The 20415-nt window shown below is 40.6% G+C and overlaps 1 protein-coding gene across 4 annotated transcripts in view; it reads left to right on the forward strand.

The window, feature by feature from the left end:
- Positions 1–18711, forward strand: part of LOC125464139 (complement C1q tumor necrosis factor-related protein 7) — a 53846-nt gene extending 35135 nt beyond the window's left edge. For all 4 annotated transcript variants that reach the window (XM_048556477.2, XM_048556390.2, XM_048556305.2 and 1 more), the window contains one exon: positions 17003–18711. In XM_048556477.2, coding sequence (XP_048412434.1) covers positions 17003–17631 — 629 coding nt within the window. In that variant the 3' untranslated portion in view covers positions 17632–18711. The remainder of the gene's footprint in view (positions 1–17002) is intronic.
- Positions 18712–20415: the final 1704 nt, after the last annotated feature.

The raw sequence follows: 20415 nt of genomic DNA on the forward strand, positions 1-20415 counted from the left end.
GGTTGATACTTTTAAAGTTGCTTGCTTCAAATGATATCATTAATGATCAGTGACATGGTTAAGATTGCTTGTGGCCAGAGTTTGTACTCTGAATCATTGGTCACTGCGTGCATTTCTGTGCAGAATTCTATGATCACAGACATTGTACACCCGTATTATTCAAACCCTGAGTAATGCAATTGCCCCTTGAAGGGCCTCACCATCAATGATGCTTCCCCTTCTTACATATTAGTTGTGTCTTCGACTGTGCTACTATTTCGCAATCTTATATATTAAGTTGATCACCCTTCTCAATTATTGTACCCTCTGTATCCCAGCATGTTACATTCTAACTCTACAATTGACTTCCCCAGTTGCCCACCACATCAGTGACCCTTTGTAACCCTCTGGGACTTTCAGTGAGTAGGCCTGGGACTCAACCCTTGCTGACTTCGAAGGACAGCTCTGACTGATGAGTGACTCCACTCCTGAATGATCTCTCTGTAGTTCTCCAATGACACGCCATTACTCCCCAGACTGTCTGCACTGGACCTACAGGACTGGCTGCCCCACTCCACAGACTACAATGATCTAGAATCTTTCACCCCAAATGTGTTAAGTAGCCAGCTAAACATGTCCAAACCCCTGGATTGAGATCAGACAATTCCTGTAAGGGATCATGGTAGGACCCCTGACTGATGATAGTCTCACTGGACTTGAATGAAAACACCCCTCAGTGGGTTTGCTGCTTGCTCTGCTTTGCACAACAGGGCAAAGCACTTCGTGCAGGTGTCATATTAACATAGAAACACAGAAGATAGGAGCAGGAACAGGCCATTTGGCTCCTTGTGCCGACTCAGCAATAAGTAAGATCATGATTGATCATCAAGCTCAATACCCTAATCCTGCCTTCCCCCATATCCCATGATCCCTTTAGCCACAACAGCTGTATTCACCACCTTCTTGCAAACAGATATTGATGTAGATTGGTGTTTGTCCGTCTTTTAGACTGATCACTGCTGGCAAACATGAAAATCTGTCTGGCTATATGGATGTACTGAAAGGTGAGACTAGTCTAAAGTACTGTGATGTTGTAAGTTCTGAATAATGTTACAATATATAAAGAGCAAGAGGGTAACGAGAGAAAGGATTGGCCCACTTAAGGACAAAGAAGGAAAGTTATGCGCTGAGTCAGAGAAAATGGATGACATTCTTAATGAGTACTTTGCATCAGTATTCACCAAGGAGAGGGACATGACAGATGTTGAGGTTAGGGATCAATGTTTGCTTACTCGAGGTCAAGTTGACATAAGGAAGGAGGAAGTGTCGGGTATCCTAAAGGACTTTAAGGTGGACAAGTCCCCTGGTCCGGATGAGATCTATCCCAGGTTACTGAGAGAAGTGAGAGAGGAAATAGCTGGGGCCTTAACAGATATCTTTGCAGCATCCTTAGACACGGGTGAGGTCCCAGAGGACTGGAGACTTGCGAAAGTTGTCACCTTGTTTAAGAAGGGCGGCAAGGATAATCCAGGTAATTATCGACCGGTGACCTTGACTTCTGTGGTTGGGAAGCTACTGGAGAAGATACTGAGGGATAGGATCTATTCCCATTTGGAAGAAACTGGGCTTATCAGTGATAGGCAATATGGTTTTGTGCAGGGAAGGTTATGTCTTACCAACTTACTAGAATTCTTTGAGGACGTGACAAAGTTGATTGATCAGGGAAAGGCTGTAGATGTCATATACGTGGACTTCAGTAAGGTGTTTGATAAGGTTCCCCATGGCAGGCTGATGGAGAAAGTGAAGTCACATGGGGTCCAGGGTGTGCTAGCTAGATGGATAAAAAACTGGCTAGGCAACAGAAAACAAAGAGTAGTAGTAGAAGGGAGTTTCTCAAATTGGAGACCTGTGATTAGTGGCGTTCCATAGGGATCAGTGCTGGGATCACTGTTGTTTGTGATATATGCAAATGATTTCGAAGAAGGTGTAGGTGGTCTGATCAGCAAGTTTGCAGATGACACTAAGATTGGCGGAGTAGCAGATAGTGAAGGGGACTGTCAGAGATTACAGTAGAATATAGATAGACTGGAGGGTTGGGCAGATAAATTGCAGATGGAGTTCAATCCGGGCAAATGCAAGGTGATGTATTTTGGAAGATCTAATTCAAGGGCGAACTATACAGTAAATGGAAAAGTCCTAGGGAAAATTGATGAACAGAGAGATCTGGGTGTTCAGGTCCATTGTTCCCCGAAGGTCAATGGGTGGTCAAGAAGGCATACGGCATGCTTTCCTTCATTGGATGGGGCATTGAGTACAAGAGTTGGCAGGTCATGTTACAGTTGTATAAGACTTTGGTTCGGCCACATTTAGAGTACTGTGTACAGTTCTGGTCGCCACATTACCAAAAGGATGTGGACGCTTTAGAGAGGGTGTAGAGGAGGTTCACCAGGATGTTGCCTGGTATGGAGGGTGCTAGCTATGAAGAGAGGTTGAGTAGATTAGGATTATTTTCATTAGAAAGACGGAGATTGAAGGGGGACCTGATTGAGGTCTACAAAATCATGAGGGGTATAGACAGGGTGGATAGCAAGAAGCTTTTTTCCCCAGAGTGGGGCAATCAATTACTGGGGGTCATGAGTTCAAAGTGAGAGGAGGAAAGTTTAAGGGAGATATGTGTGGAAAGTTCTTTACACAGAGGGTAGTGCGTGCCTGGAACGCGTTGCCAGCGGAGGTGGTAGACGCAGACATGTTAGCATCTTTTAAGTTGTATCTGGACAGGTACATGGATGGCAGGGAGCAAAGGGATACAGACCCTTAGAAAATAGATGGCAGGTTAGACAGAGGATCTCGATCAGTGTAGGCTTGGAGGGCCAAAGGGCCGAAGGGCCTGTGCTGTAATTTTCTTTGTTCTTTGCACAGTAAGGCGAGGCAAGGCAGAGGTGCTGTAGACATTCAAGTAAGAGCAAAGTGAGTGAGTGCTAAGAAAGCAAGCTAAGAGCTCTGAGATGAACTGTGCACAATGCATGAGGTGGATGCTTGTCCTGTTGTGCAAAATGGCTTAGCATCTGCATTACACTGAAAGATATCAGTGCACTCCAAACTCCAGTACTCAACGACTGAACTGTGAGTGAGGTATAAATATGCCATGAGGATGTGATGAGGCTGATGCATATCCAATGTCAAACTCCTTGGATGAAGGATGCAGGAGATCACTGCTCAAGGCACATGCCTTGAGATGTTGGACACTGCCAGTCAATGTAAATGTCCAGAGTAGCAAATAGCAAATTGGACTGATTAGGTCACCATTCAGCCTTTCATGTTGGGAACTATTGCCACCTAATTTCTCTACAGTGCCTGGTAAAATAGTAAACTGCAGTAAATTGGGGCAAGATTGGGTTATAAAGAGATATTAATGCATGCAAATCAATTTCTTGCCACTTATGTTTGAGATTCTCGTCCTGTTGTTAAAACCTTGGAGGGACATATTAGACTTCTGTTCTTCAACATCAGGCATGGGATCTCTCTGTTTTTGCCAAATTTACCAATTGACTCAACTTTGCTCATGTTGTTCAGGGGCTGGTAAAATTCAGCTTGCTGTCCCTCTCCCTGGTGCTCTCTCTGTAGCACTCACTGCCCCTCTTTCAGGTGCTCTCTCTCTAACACTTACTGTCCCTCTCCCTGCTGCTCTCTCTGTTACATTCACTAATTTTTTTTCAATGCTGTTCCAGAGTTTGAAAACATGAAATTGAAGCAAAACAAAAACTGGAGTTACTCAATAGGACCTGCTGCATTTACGGGGAGAGAAACAGATTTATTGGTGGGGGGTTTCCCCCTGTCCAGAAGTGGTAGGTGAGTTGGCTACAGGGCAAAAAGCACAGCCAAGTTTGCAGTTGTGAGGAACTCACTATCTTCTTGCCCTCTTAGCAACCAGGTTCTGGTTGGAAGATTCACGGACAACATCCCTAACACTGTATCATTTAAACTTCGTAAGTGGTTACTTAGAAGTTCAACCCACCATAAGCCCTGATATCTGCCCTCTTGCAAAAAATTGGAAACCAGGCCAGGCCTGGGGCAATTGGGGTCACAGCTTGTGGCAGGAGGGTGGCTGCTGAAAGCCACTCCACTGCCTTTGCTTTTGATCCCGTGACTTCATGCTCTCCAATAAAAATCACTCACTTTCCTGCTCTCGCCTCAGGATCTCCAGCTCTCAGTGGCTGCTACCCACTAATTGGCTGGCAGCTCGGGTCATGTAGACTTCTTGGCATAGTACCTGAAGGGATGTAAAGCCATTGATCAGGACGTAGGCTCCTGGTTCACACTTGATCTGATGGAGGTGAGGGTGGAGGGTTCGTCACCATTAAAGACACCCAACCTCTTCTTTAGAGCAAAAGCTTTAAACCCCAGCCAGAATTTCAGATTCAAGACCTATTTAACATTAAATAAATCCCCATTCGCAATTTTTTTCTTAATTTGTGATTTATTTGTACTGTAGACTATTTTATTTTCCTTTAACACAAATGCCCCTTATTTGTACATTTTTACTCAATTTACCGTGAAATTAACCCAAGCTGTAACCAATTGACACTATAAATGTGAAGCAGACCAATCCAAAAGCTGTGTAGATGTGCTGCATATAATTGTTCTCTAGTTAGTTCCAGTTTGGGTGTGGAAGAATCATAGAATTGAGAATCATTTGACAGTTTCCTGCCAATCATTGCCTGCCATCCCCTCTTGGCTTTTGTTATGACTTAACTGGGAAGCATGTGCTAATAATCACTCCCCACTGTTCCACAAATCATCTCAAAATGTATAACTTTATAACATTCCAGTAAGACTTCCAAAGTAACCAATTTGTCTCACTGATTGCTGCACAGGACAAAAACAGTTCATGGCAGGCACATCAGTAACAGTAAAATAACTATTGTAACATGTCTACTTTTAACTGTCAGAGAAAATATAGGATTTGTAATCTAATTTGTGATTTAAACAATACCCCTTCAAAAGCCCAAACACCATAAGATATAAGAGCAGAATTAGGCCATTCAGCCCATCAAATTGGCTCCACCTTTCAATCATGGCTATTATGTATCTCAGCGCCATTCTCCTGCCTTCCTCCCCACCCCATAACCCTTGATCTCCTTACCAATCAAGAACTTACCAATCTCTGTCTTGGCCTCCACAGCCTTCTGCAGTGATTGGTTCCACAGAGTCACCATCTTCTGGCTGAAGAAATTCCTCCTCATCTCAGTTCTGAAGGCTCATTCTCTTCACCCTGAAGCTGTTTCCCCAGCTCAAAGTCTTTCCTATTAGTGGAAACATCTTCTCCACGTCCACTCTATTTCTGCTTCTCAGTATCCTGTAAGTTTCAGTCAGATCCCATCCTCGTCCTTCTAAACTCTGACAACAGACATAAACTCCTCAACCACTCAACATATGACAAACCCTACATCCCCAGGATCATTCTTGTTAACCTCCTCCGGAACCCCCTCCAACGCCAGCACATACTTCCATAGCAATGGGCCCAAAACGGCGCAGAATATTCCAAGTGTGGTCTGTCCAGAAGAAGGTTCCCAATGTTGGGGAAGTCCAGAACTAGGGGTCACAGTCTAAGAATAAGGGGTAAGCTGTTCAGAACTGAGATGACGAAGAATTTCGTGAACCCTGTGGAATTCTCTCCCACAGGAAGCTGTTGGGGTCAGTTCATTAGATATTTCAAGAGGGAGTTGGATATGGCGCTTGTGGCTAAAGGATCAAGGAGTGTGGGGAGAGGGTGGGAATGGGATCCTGAGATTGCATGATCAGCTGTGATTGTATTGAATGGTGGTGCAGGCTTGTAGGGCCAAATGGCCGACTCCACCATCAGTTTTCTACGTTTCTGTAGCCTCAGCTATCACATCCCTACTCTTGTATTCTAGCCCTCTGGAAATGAATGCTAACATTGCATTTGTTTTCCCAACTGCCAACTGAACCTGCATGTTAATCTTAAGAGAATCCTGAACTAGGACTCCCACCTCCCTTAGCGCTTCTGATTTCTGAAGCCATTCCTCATTTAAAAAATAGTCTGTGCCTCTAATCTTCCTTTTCCATCTGCCACTTCTTCACCCAGTCATCTAGAATGCCCAAGTCCTTCTGCAGCCTCCCTGCTTCCCACTGCATGTACCTCCGACATGTCTTCATGTCATTTACAAACTTAGCAACAATGCCCTCAGTTTCTTTGCTCAGATTGTTAAGGTGTAATGTGAATAGTCCCAGCACTGACCACTGTGGAACTCCATTAATCACTGACTGCCATCTTGAAAAAGACTCCTTTATTCATACTCTCTTCCTTCTGCCAATCCTGTATCCATGCCAGTACCAATTATACACCCTTAATCATAATTAAGATAGACAAAAGAGAGTTTAACACGTACACAATGGGAGGGAGAAAGTAATATTGTCATAGTAAACAAAATTCTAAAGATCATAAGTCTAGGCCACAAGATGTCTATAGGGAGATGATTGTTCTTCAGCTCAGTGGTTGATCAGGTGGATCTAGGTCTGTGATGATGGGAACTGCGGATGTCGGAGAATCCGAGATAACAAAGTGTGGAGCTGGATGAACACAGCAGGCCAAGGAGCATCTTAGGAGCACAAAAGCTGACGTTGCGGGCTTAGACCCTTCATAAGAAAAGGAGAATGGGGAGGGGATTCTGAAATAAATAGGGAGAGAGGGGGAGGCGGACCGAAGATGGATAGAGGAGAAGATAGGTGGAGAGGATAGTATAGGTGGGGAGGTAGGGAGGAGATAGGTCAATTCAGGGAGGACGGACAGGTCAAGGGGGCGGGATGAGGTTAGTAGGTAGAAAATGGAGGTGCAGCTTGAGGTGGGAGGGGGAATAGGTGAGAGGAAGGACAGGTTAGGGAGGTGGGGACCAGCTGGGCTGGTTTTGGGATACAGTAGAGGGAGGGGGGATTTTGAAGCTTGTGAAGTCCACATTGATACCATTAGCCTGCAGGGTTCCCAAACAGAATATGAGTTGCTGCTCCTGCAACCTTCAGGTAGCATCGTTGTGGCACTGCAGGAGACCCAGGATGGACATGTCGTCTGCGGAATGGGCAGGGGAGTTAAAGCGGTTCGTGACTGGGAGGTGCCAAGCGTGGGTGTTCTGCAAAGTGGTCCCCAAGCCTCCGCTTGTTTTCCCCAATGTAGAAGAGGCCACAACAGGAACAATGAATGCAGTATATCACATTAACAGATGCATGGGTGAACATCTGCTCGATGTGGAAAGTCTTCTTGGGGCCTGTGATGGGGGTGAGGGGGGTGATGTAGGGGCAGGTGTAGCACTTCCGGTGGTTGCAGGGAAAAGTGCCGGGTGTGTTGGGGCTGGAGGGGAATGTGGAGTGGACAAGGGAGTCATGGACAGAGTGGTCCCTCCAGAAGGCAGATAAGGGTGGGGAGGGAAAACTGTCTTTGATGATCGGGTTGGGTTGCAGATGGCGGAAGTGTCGGAGGATGATGCATTGGATCCGGAGGTGGGTGGGGTGGTACGTGAGGATGAGGGGGATTCTGTTTTGGTTTTTATTGCAGGGAGGGGGTGTGAAGGATGAGTTGCGAGAAATGCGGGAGACACGGTCGAGGGCATTCTCGACCACTGAGGGGGGCAAGTTGCGGTCCTTGAAAAGCGAGGACATCTGAGATGTACGGGAATAGAATGCCTCATCTTGGGAGCAGATGCGGCAGAGGCGAAGGAATTGGGAATAGGGGATGGCATTTTTGCAGGAAGGTGGCTGGGAGGAGGTGTCTAGTCGGTGGGCTTGAAATGGATATCGGCTTCTAAGTAGTTGCCAGAGACGGAGAGAAAGAGATATTAGAGATGTGCCGGAGATGGAGACAATCCCATTTTCCTGCACTTGGTCATTTGAATTGTGTGCCGTAGCATCACAAGTACACATCCAAATACTTATTAAATGTAATGAGAGTTTCTGCCCCCACAGGCAGTGAGTCCTAGATTCCTGCCACTCTCTGGGTGAAAAAGTATTTCCCTCTCATCCCTTCTAAACCTCCTGCTTCTTACTTTTTCTTGAAGTCCTTCTATCAGAAGAAAAGTTTCTTCTTGTCTACCATATCTGTGCCCCTCATAATTTTATACATCTCAGTCATGTCCCTTCTCAGCCTCCTCTATTCCTAGGAAATGAACCCCATCTATTCAGTCTCTTTATAACTAAAACTCTCCATCCCAGGAATATCCTGGTAAATCTCATCTCCACCCATTTCACGACAATCACTTCCCTCCTATAACATGGATTCCAGACTACACACTATACTGTTATTGACAAGACCAAACCCCCTCAAAATATATTAAGAAGATAGCCTAGACCATAACTTCTATTATCTTAAAGGTTCAGTATAAGGTGTTGCAGTCTACATGCAATTCGAATGGTCAAATTACTCAATGTTAATCAAAACACAGTTTATTTTTACACAAGATGCAAACAAAACAAAAATTAAAGAAAATAATGGGCTTAACTGTAACTCAATTGAAATGTTTAATAAAATAACAAATATAGCAACTATTATGAATTTATTAAACACATCCTTGTCAAAGGCAAATTCGGTAAAATAGATTGTCGCACATGCAATTTAAGCAGCAGGAAGAGAACTCCAGCTTTTGGCTGTGACACAGACAGGAAAAAGAGCTTCCACATCTAGTAAATGCAGAAAGCTAAAACTAAAAATCCTGGTTCTGTGGGAGCGTGACACCACCCATTCAGGCTGCTTCTATTGTTCCAACTTCAAGAAAAATCCCAGGCCTGACAAGCTGTTCGCTTTATTTGCTTTGAGCAGATTGCTTGAAACCTCTGCCTCAACCTTCCTTCATTAAAAAACAATGCACAGAGAGCACCTCTTGAAGCCGTAGTGTTGTCACCAACCATAGCTGTGGTCTAGTCAATGCTTTATATAATCAATCTTGCATTTCATTTTATAGTCCCAAAAAGAAAATCTGTGATCTCTTACTCGATTCTCAATGAAGTTACATAGGAATAGGCATCCATTCATTCCAACCTGTTCTATCATTCAACTAATATCATGGTTGAAGTGTAACCTACCCCTCATTTAACCATGTTTAATCCATAATCCTTCATACCCTTGACTAACAAAAAGCTCTAAATGTTAGTTTTGGTATTTTCAATTAACTTAAGATCAGTAGAGTTTATGGGATAGAGTTACAGATTTCACCATCTTTTGTGTGAAGAATTGTTTTTGGACACACAATGTCATGTCACCTTGTTCTGGACTCACCCACCACGTGAAATAGTGTTTGTTTCAAATTCTTTAAAGACTGAAGAAGTAAAAATGTAGTCTATGCAAACTGACTTTGTAATTTTAATCCTTTTAGTCCTGTTTTAATTTTAATGAATTTATGCTGAACCTGTACAAAAATCAATGTATTTTTCTGCTGCATGGTGGCTGGAACTGAGAACGGAGATACAGTTTAACCAGAGCTTGGAACAGCTGCATTATACATTCCACCTCTTTGTAATCCAGCTCCAAATTTATGATCTGTCTCAGTTTTTTCGAACAGAATTACCACCCACAATATCCCTGTCGCTTGAAAGAGCATATGCTCAGTGACTTGCACCCATCTTTTGTTAATATGCCATTAAGTGATTTTGACTCCAGACCATCCAGAATCAGAACTCATTCAGGGGCTCTCTGAAGGAATTTTACAGCTGCAGACAGCTTCAGCCAGCTGGTGGCAAACATCACAGTACAGATGAATAAGTATGGTAAAGGTTAAGCATGTTTTGTTTTAAAATTGAAGCTAAATTAAAGTCAACACACAAAACTTTACAAGCAAGAAAATACACTGAACGTGCATTTAATTCGCTGACATTGAGTCACATTGAGCACAATTGTTCAAATATATCCTGTATTTCTGATCAATTCAGACCAATAGAACTCACTCAATCCTGCATTTAGTTATAGTAGGAACTGCAGATGCTGGAGAATCTGAGATAACAAGGTGCAGAGCTGGGCGAACACAGCAGGCCAAGCAGTATCAGAGGCGCAGGAAAGCTTATGTTTCGGGCCTAGACCCTTCTTTTTCTGAAGAAGAGTCTAGGCCTGAAATGTCAGCTTCACTGCTCCTCTGATGCTGCTTGGCCTGCTGTATTCATCCAGCTGTACACCATGTCATCCCTGCATATAGTTATCACAGTTTGTTCATTACATATTCTTCTAATAATTATTTTGTTAAATATGAAAATAGGTCCAAGTTTCTGGCCATGCTTTGCTCTTCTGCAGAGCCAAGGCAAGCACAGTTGGAAGTGAATTTCGTAAATATTGTTATTGTGGTAGGTTGGAATTTCAGGGGTGTTTTTAACCCCTTAATTCTAAGATGCGTCTTTTTAAAAGAGGACTGCTACAGAGACAAAATAACTGCAAGTACATTAAAAACAAGTCTGCGAGGGACCAAGTAGATGTAACACCTAAAAGTGGACAATGATCAATTGAGATGACAAGGGTAACGGCAAGGTGCAGATATAGTCCTGCTGAACAGCAGGCCGCCCACTGCAGTTTCTGTCCCAAACTGCAGACACGTTTCTGTTTTAACTTCGAGAAATACACAAGGACAGAGGTTACAAATCCAATTTTGACTGAGCTGGAATGTGCTATTACAACTGAATGTTCTTGTGTACACCAGCCTCCATTCACGCATTAGTCTCATATGAAGACTACTATTAAAGAACCATCCCCAAGTATGGGGATGAACACAAGTACCCCTGTATTGCAGACAAAGACCCTCTCTCACTCAGAGTGCTACCGATCAGCTACAACACAGGAATCTGGACAAAAGAACTTCAGTCAGCTTGCAACACCAAGAATCTCAAAAAGAAACGATTATTCAATTCCAGCATCAATACTACTGCTAATCTCCACAGTGATGTCTACAGCATTCAAGTGTCCACTCTTTATTATCAATTGAGAGACTGATCTGTATTCTATATTCCTTTTTCATTTTTATCCTGTTGGACTTGACTCTCATTTCTGTGTATATGTCAAATTACTAGTTCTTATCACATTTAATAATTAATAAATTCATTCTTCTTATTAGTTCAAGAAAGTCTGGTTAAATTGGCTCCAAGCCCCGTTTATTATCCGTCCCTAACTGCGCAGGAATGAATAGCTTTCTAGGCCATACCAGAGGGCAGTTAAGAATTAATGACATGCTGTGGTTCTGGAGACATCTGTAGGTCAGACCGGGTAAAGATATCTGATTTCCTTCCCTAAAGAATATAAATTAAACAGATAGTTGAAGGAGTTCACCACAACTTCATTGTCCAACAACTGGATTTACAAGTACAGTTAGTGCATGCACATTGTTCAACTATTTACAACAATTATTGGGAGGATATTTCCTCTATTTGATAAATATCAGATTTATTTTAACTAGGAAACTAGTTCGTTGTAATTCCTAATTAGTTGCAGGAGTACTCGCAATCTAAATTATGAAATGCACATATTTTTCATAATTAACAGTTTAGAGAAAGGCAATCTGATGTCATAAATTGTTCATCATTTTTTTAATGCTTACGTAGCAATAGTTATAGTTGTAGTCAATTTCACAGATTTCTAAATTAAAAATGAAATGCAGGCTCAGACTGTATAACTAAGATTGACAGTTTTGTCAGATTTTCATTTTGGGCAAGTTTGGTGAGGCATGAGACTGATTACAAACATAAAATAAATGCATACTTGATTAAAGATAACAAAGTGTGGAGCTGGATGAACACAGCAGGCCAAGCAGCATCTCAGGAGCACAAAAGCTGACGTTTCGGGCCTAGACCCTTCATCCTCTAGGCCCGAAACGTCAGCTTTTGTGCTCCTGAGATGCTGCTTGGCCTGCTGTGTTCATCCAGCTCCACACTTTGTTATCTTGGATTCTCCAGCACCTGCAGGTCCCATTATCTCTGGTACATCCTTGATTAAATTAGTTTTCGAGTGGATAAATGCACCACCAGCCACCCCTTGGCCATCAGAATTGCCATTACAAATTTTTCTCTGACTTGGATTAGTCTTTCAGTGCTGGCATCTCTCCTGTAAGTACTTCATGTGACTTATATTCAGGATTGTGCCAGCACTGCACGTCTAATTCGTCAACAGTGCAGGCTGGAGTGAAACAATAGGACATTCCCTCATTTGTGCTTCTGCAGTCTTGGCAGGCAAGATTCTCATTGGGCCAATGTCATGTCTCCACAATGCAGCTATAGTCCGAATTATGTTTTACAAATATAAAACAAAAATGGTACAGCTTTTGGAATCGCTGCACTCAAAGCAATTTGGAACAGACTAAACGTAACAGAACCAGAAACATATAATAAGAGTTACAAGAAAACATTTTAAACAACAGGGATTAATTTACACCTGATTATCCTCCACAGACTTGTGGAACAATTCCAATACACTAAATTGCCTTTATCTAACTTTAGATACAATTCAACACAAATTATACTTATTGAAGGGATTCCATTTGCCATAGTTCATCTTTAAAAAGAAATTCTTTTGGGATAACTCGTTTATATGTTTTCTTAATTACTGTTTTCCTTTTTCATTTAGCTGCATTGTTGGCAATAGAGTACAGACATAACAGAACCCACACGTTTAACTGAAAACAGGCTTGATCATGTTGTATATAACTGAAGTTAGCTTGCAAGTAAAGCATGTAACAAAGAAGAATAATGCGATGCTGTCCTTCATTAGGAGAGGAATTGAACATAAAATTAAGGGTGTTATCCTCCACTTATACAGAGGATTGGTGACACCACACCTCAAAATACTGCGTATAGCTTTAGTCTCCATATTTAAGGAAGGATGTGTTGGAGGTGGTTCAATGAAATTTTACTAGGTAGATATCTGGAATGAACAGGTTCTCTAATGAGGATAGGTTAGATAGGCCAGGCCTGTTTCTACTGGAGTATAAAGTGTGACAAGTGACTTTTTTGAGGTGTTTCAGACCCTAAATTGTTTTGATAAATGCATATCGAAAGGATAATCCCTCTTGGGAAGCTCTGACTTCTGCAATTTTCCAACAGTTATGAGGTTCTTATAAGCTGTGTAAATGAAAGTAGAAAGGAGTGAACTGACCGTGGTACCATGGAACAAGGAGCCATTCAAGTGAGGGTGGAGGAAGAAGGGACATAGCAGTAGTAGGAGCAGTATAGTTGGGGTGACAGATACTGTTCTCTGCAGTGGTTAGCATGTGTCATGAAGGCTGCATTGCCTGCCTCAGAGCTAGAGGGAAGCCTGGGGGGAGGGGAGGGATCCAGTTGTCAGTACAAACTTTGGTGTTGATGACATTGATAAGACTAGAAAGGAGACACTGACTTTGAACAGTTTTGGACCATTTTGAACTGAAATTGAACAGCTAGGATCTGAAGTAAAAAGCAGTATCTCCAAGGTAGTAATCTTAGGATTATCACTTGAACCATGAATAACGTGCCACAGGTTAATAAAGTGAATAAATTAAATTGGAGGCTTAAAGATTAGTGGGGTTGGAATGAACTGTAGTTCCTGGGGCACTGGCATCAGTACTGGGGTGAAAGGGAGATGTTCTGATAGGATGAGCTTCATATGAATCATACTAGGACCGGTGTCTTGGCAAATTGAAAATAATTGACCCTTGAGAATAAGCTTGAAACTGAAGGTTGGTTAGGGTTCTGAAGAAGGGACATGTAGGTTTACAAAGCAAAAGGATATGGCAGCATTGCAAGGCAATGATACAATGACAGGAAGACAAAGAGCATACAAGTGTAGAAAAAACAGTAGCAAATTGGGCCAAAGGGGGAAAATTGGTGAAAAAGCAAATCTAATCATTCTTAAATGAATGTAGCATTTGGAAAAAAATAACAAGGGCATTAACAGCACAAATAGAGGTTAAAAGGTAGGATTTTTTGACCAATATGGAAACATGGTTACAAGGAGATCAAAGCTGGGAATTAAATATTCAAGGGTATGTAACTTTTAGGAAGTATAAGCAATAAGTAAAGGACAGTGAAATATCTTTGTTACCATGAATTGGTTTAAGTATAAAAGCAAGAAGTAGTTTTAGATCCAACGATGTTGATCCCATATAGGGGAGGTAAGAAATAACAGGGCAAATAATACACTTGTGAATGTTGTCCATAGACCCCAAACAATAGCCATTCTGTAGGGAAGAGCATAAATCAATGAGGATATATTTTGAAAAGTAGTACATTAATTATGGATACTTTAATCTTTATGGAGATCGGGAAAATCAATGTGGCCAATGTAGCCACGTGGAAGAATTCATACAACATATTCTGGACAGTTTCTAACAACAATATATTGTGGATTCAACCAGGGATCAGGCTCTTTTGGATCTGGTGATGTGTAATGAGTTAGGTTTAATACATTATGTCAAAGGAAAATATCCCCTAGGAAACAATGACCACACGAAGATAGAATTTAGTGTTCAGATGGTGAGGGTGAAACTTGGGTCAAAAATAACCGTGCTAAACTTAAATAAGGGTACTTACAAAGGAAAGTGGCAGAGTTGGCTGAAGTGGGCTGGGAAAAAAAGTTTAGTTCAAAAGATGGCTAATGGACAACGGTAAATGTTTAAGAAAATAATCATGGCTCACAGCAAAGGGAAGGAACCTGGATTCTAGGAAGGGGAGAAGCCAAGCATGATTAACCAAGGAAATTAACAATAGAAACAAAATGAAAGATTGAACAGACAATGTGACAGGAGGTTAGTGGTAAACCAAATCAATTGGAAAGTTTTGGAAATCAGCGGAAGGGGACCAAAAAAAAAGGGAATAAGTAAACTAGAAAGTGGTATAAAATAGTCAGTAATAGCTTCTTTAAAAATAAAAAGAAAAATAGGTCAGAGTGAATATAGGCCCCTTCCAGAATAATCCTGGGAGAAATGGCAGAGGATGAATAAATAACTTTAGTCAGTTTTCTTGTAGAAGACACTGATAACTTTCCAAGATTGCTGAACAATGAAGGGCAAAAATGGAGTAGAGAGAAAATTGATTTAATAGCTATCACTGTAGAAAAAAGTGTTAGGGCAGTTAATGGGCCTTAATGCCAATAGGTCTCCTGAACCTGATGGACTGCATCCAAGGATATTAAAGTAAGTAGCAAAAGTGATAATGGATGTGCTGGTAATAATCTTCCAAGAATCTTCTGAAACAACCCCAGAGGACTAGATATCTGCCAATGTATCACCTTTCTTTAGAAAGTGAAGACAAAAAAAACCAGATAATTATGGGCCAGTTAACTTAACATCTACCATTGGGAAGATGGTAGAGTCCACCATGAAAGATGCAATAGCAGAGTGTTTAGAAATGGTCTGCTTCATGATGTTTCTGTTTGCAGCATGTCTCTCAATGTAGGAACATGAGCCACATGTGGATGGGTCACAGAGGGGAGTCATTAGTAATGTGTACATCAGAGAGCCCTTATCACTGAGCAACTACCCTCTGCTCACACAGTGACTCTAAGACTGTTGAAAGTTTGGAGTGGTGCGGGATGGAAGTGTCCTGGCTGCTGCCATAATGGCAGACATTCTCCAGCTTGATGTTTGAGCCTTAATTGTATAGTAACTACACTTTCAGAGAATGCTAGCCCCCTCAGTTTCAGTGCACCTCTCCAATGAGTTATGGTATCTGCATGGCCACATGTTTGCAGTCAATACCACATTGCACTATAGGAAATCCCACCATCACTTTTGACTCTGCTGAGGGCGAACAAAGAAATTTCCTCTCCTGACAGAAAGCTTATGTACCTTTCGGACATAGCTAAACAACAACATTTTGGCAATGTCATCTGCTCCAGTTTGGAAAGATTCACTAGCATAAAAAATGAAGGTCACAGTGTCCTTGATATCATGGGTTCTTTCATGTTCATTCTGCTCTGAGGCTGTGTGTTTGGTTTGATGACTTGTCACAATTCCATTACCTTTCCTTGGTGAATTGCAGCAAACAACCACACTGTTACTGGCTGAGGTGTAGTTAGGAGGAAATAGTCTATCAGGGCTCAAAGTAGATACAGCTCCTACTGAGAGTGTCCTTCACCTCTGTTTGAGAACATCTTCTACCCTTTGCTGCTCCTGCTCCATGTTATTGTGATCCTGCAGCTCAGGGTGAAATTCACCTAGAAATCTTGTGACTTGGAGCAAGTGACAAACTCAGAAGCCTTTCTAATTTAAATCACATTTTCCAAAACATGATTCTCTTCTGACTGAAAGAACTCGTGAGGTTGTAGTCGCCGAGCCGGTGGGTTTGGTTGCAAACATTTCGTCACCTTGCTTGGTAACATTGTCAGTGTGCCTCAGGTGAAGCGTTGGTGTTCTGTCCCGTTTGTTATGTATATGCCTCATAAACACTGTTGGCTCACCAGAGGCGACCTGATGATGTTACCTAACAGGGTGACAAAATGTTTGCAACCAAACCCACTGGCTCGGTAAGCCTATCTACATCATCCACAACCCAAGCTACAAATCTTCTCAAAAAGTTGAAAGAATTTGAATTAACTTCTCCAACAAAACACTAATTTCACACATTTTACCAGTAATAGTATATGGTCAAATACACCCCAGATGCAATTCAACTGAAAATGTAATTGAATAGCACAGTTAGGGAGCTCCTCATGCTACTTACCAGTGACAATGACATTGGATAAAGGTTTTATTTCCACCTAAAAAAGAGGTCTCTGCATTTTACACATGAAAATTAAAGTCATGTTAGTAGAGCCTCAATGAGGATCCTTCTAAAATAATAAATGCTATGATAGTAACAGATTTTATGTATTATAATAAAACATTACTTATTTTGGACTGGTGTTTACTAGTGGGAATAAATAGATAGAAGAAAAGGAAATTAATTTCTTTATACTTCGCTTACTGTTTGTTGTTCTTGGAATTCAGCACAAAACGTTTGATGACAGCTTGTAAGTTTTGAATTTGAGTTATTTAAACTTTACCAGTGTAACTTTCATCATTGTGATTTATCCTAGGGATCAAGGGCAAAGTAGGACGTGGAGGAGATGTGGGCAGTAAAGGAGATAAAGGACCAATCGGTAAACCAGGATTCAGAGGAGCGAATGGCCTAAAAGGAAAAACAGGACCTCAAGGAAAGTTGGGACCTAAAGGAGACAAAGGACAAAAGGGAGACCCTGGACCATCAGGTGTTTGTAAATGTGGGAGTTTAGTTCTCAAATCTGCCTTTTCTGTCGGTATAACAACCAGTTACCCAACAGAAAAAACACCAATTATATTTAATAAAGTCCTTTTTAATGAGGGTGGTCATTATATCACTTCCTCTGGAAAGTTTATATGTGCCATTCCAGGGATTTATTATTTCTCTTATGACATTACTCTGGCAAATAAACATGTTGCGGTTGCACTGGTGCACAATGGTGAGTACCGCATCAAAACCTTTGACGCCAACACAGGAAACCATGATGTATCTTCGGGATCGACAGTCATGTACCTGAAACCAGAAGACGAAGTGTGGCTGGAGATCTTTGATTATGAACAAAATGGTCTGTTTTCTGATCCAAACTGGACCGACAGTTTATTTTCTGGGTTTTTACTTTATCCTGATGCTGATTACCTAGATGCGTTGGCGGAAGATGAATTGTAATACAATTATCTCCAAATATTTCTGTTTGATTTGAAAGTCTTTTATAAAGATACATTACAGTGTTTTGTGGTAATGAGGCCTTAGGCATTATGTGAAACTGTTCTTAGTATCATTTCAGGATCTGATCATAAGATAATGCTTGCTTCCAGACTTGTTTTAATCTTGTTTAATTTACTGATTTAATTAGGAGTATATATCTGAGAGCAACATCGGTGCTGGAATATCATATATTCACACAGGGGTATTGGATGCCATGAGTTTGGTTCGAGTTTTGAACAGCTCAGACCTTTTCAGAGGCAATGGGAACACTCCTGATGCAATAGTTCCAATTCACAAATCGACACTTTTATCATTTTTGGAAACAAAATTTTACATACTTTGATTTTGTTTAAAGGAAGAGTTTGATTTTTATTTCAAGACGGACAGCTTCTCCGTGATAATTCATGTGGAGAAATTGCAAATTTATTCCATCAATGTGAACTTTTGGTGGCATCCAATTTAGCAAACACATTGACAACAGAAACTGCTAACATTTCAGTTCTAAGATATAAAATTAGTTCATCAACTTGTCTTCTCTCAAAAGATTCATATGATTAATTATCTTCATTATTTGTTATTTTGTATATGAATTGCATATTTTATGGAACTCCTAAGTAGTTTTACTTTTTGTTCATCTATAACTAAATGTCATATTTAACTGAGTTTTATAAAAACAATATCATCAAAAATCTGGCAAGTGACTTTTTATCTTGTGTGATGGCTGTATTTAATGGACTTTAAGATGCACTGGACCACATGATGCACCAAGTATTAGAAAGAAAAGTAAAATTCAGCATGTATCAGTTTTTAATCTAAACAAAAATAATAATGCAGTATGAAATTTAACTATTGGTGTTAACATTTAATCTAATTGGTGTGAGAGGGAGGGAGGAGGTAGGTTCTGGTGAAGGGAAATTTATAAATCCAAAAAGAAAACTCAAGACAACAAAGCAGTTGGGTGTGTTTATGGATATTACTATATTGGAACAGTTAATAAATAGTAGTTAATATATCTATTAATTTGTCAAGCATTTTGGTAAAGGTACAGTTAAACCAATTCTTAATTTTTACTTTGTTTGTATTTTAACTGTCGTGTAAAAATAAAGTGTGTTTTGCTTAATGTCAAGTAGTTTGACCGATCGCATTGCATTTGGAATGCATAGCCTTAGACTTGCCTTTTAAATGAGAAAAAGTTAGGATTAGGGTATCTCCTTAATATATTTTGAGTGGGTTTGGCCTGGTCCATAAATCATTGAATAAGGTTGATACAAATAATATTGGTGAGACAATGAAAATAAAATTAAAGGATTTTTATCAGAATACACAAACCATCCTGAATAAGGTGGAAACAATGGTATAATTAGAGATAAATGGTTTGCATCTAATCATCGTTACAGAAACATTAGGCAAGATTTTATGTCCAGAAGCTGGGTTGGCAAGCCCCATGCAAATATGAAATACGACATGACAACATTGGGTTGGCAATATATATGCCAGTCTAAGAATGTGGACAGTGAATAAGCACTAACTTTGGAAACTTGTTGTCATTTAGAACTCGATGAGCTAGTGACCAACCTGCTGTCAGTTCATACAGTTTTTCATAGAGCATTATATTTATGCTTTTGATGGGGAGGAACAAACTTTGGGAGTGTTTAATAACAAGTGTGGGGAGCAGGCATAATAGTCGAAGGAAAGTCCTGTCACCAGGACCATGGCTCGTCGCAGCAGCATTCTGCTGTTGAAGGTGACAGCACCTAAATCATTTTGGATTTAATTTGTTGCCTTTTTTTGAGTCTGTCAAAACTAATAAAGAATAAGGCAAAGATCATGGGTCCTTCTCAATTGTGGTTTGGGTGATTACTTTCTAGGATGCTTTTGTGACTGTTTTCAGGAACAATACTTTGTAGGACCAGTTGTGGATAAAGCTATTTTATATATTGATATACAATGTGGCACAGATTATTTGTGATTTCATAGTTAAAGATCCACTGGGAAACAGTAGGTGGTAAGGAATGTGCTGCCTGGAAAATGGAGTGCACTGTCTAGAAATGCAATGGAGGAAGTTTCAATTTGGACATTTAAGATGACACTGGATGATTTTTTGGATAGAAATGAGTGCAGAGATATGACGAAAAGGCCGGAGATTGACATTAAGTAATAGGACTAATGTAGGCACAATAGGCCAAATGGCTTCCTTCTGCGCCATTACGATTCTGTGATTCTGTGAGTGTTCATTATATTTATCCTATATATATAGGATAAGCAATATATTTCATTCAGAAAATCAAGGAAAGCAAAATATCTAGGTATTAGAGGCAAGCTGGCAGAGTTGTTTGAGTAAATACAGCCAAAGTTATGGCAGTCATTATACTGTGGAAAATGCTTAGAAAAACAATTCAAAAATTTCAACAAAAATGCATTTCATTAAAAAACAAAACATCAATAATAAAGATCTATCTGTGCCTTACTGAAGAAGTTGAAGATTGTATTAATTTAAAAGAGGTTTGCAATCATGCAAAGAATATTAGAAAGACTGGGAATCGGGAATGCTTAGGAAACTGCAAAGGGTCACCAAAAGTTTGAATATAAAGGATAAAGATACAATAACTAAATTAGCCAGGAATGTAAAAACAGAATTTAAGAGCATTCACAAGTATATGGAAGGGAAGGTAGGTAAAATATGCGTTGAATAAAAACCAAAAGAACAGGGGATGCTATAAATCAGGAACAAAAACTGAAGTTTCT

The sequence above is a fragment of the Stegostoma tigrinum genome, chromosome 1, assembly GCF_030684315.1.
Source record: "Stegostoma tigrinum isolate sSteTig4 chromosome 1, sSteTig4.hap1, whole genome shotgun sequence".
NCBI classification, from domain to species: domain Eukaryota; kingdom Metazoa; phylum Chordata; class Chondrichthyes; order Orectolobiformes; family Stegostomatidae; genus Stegostoma; species Stegostoma tigrinum.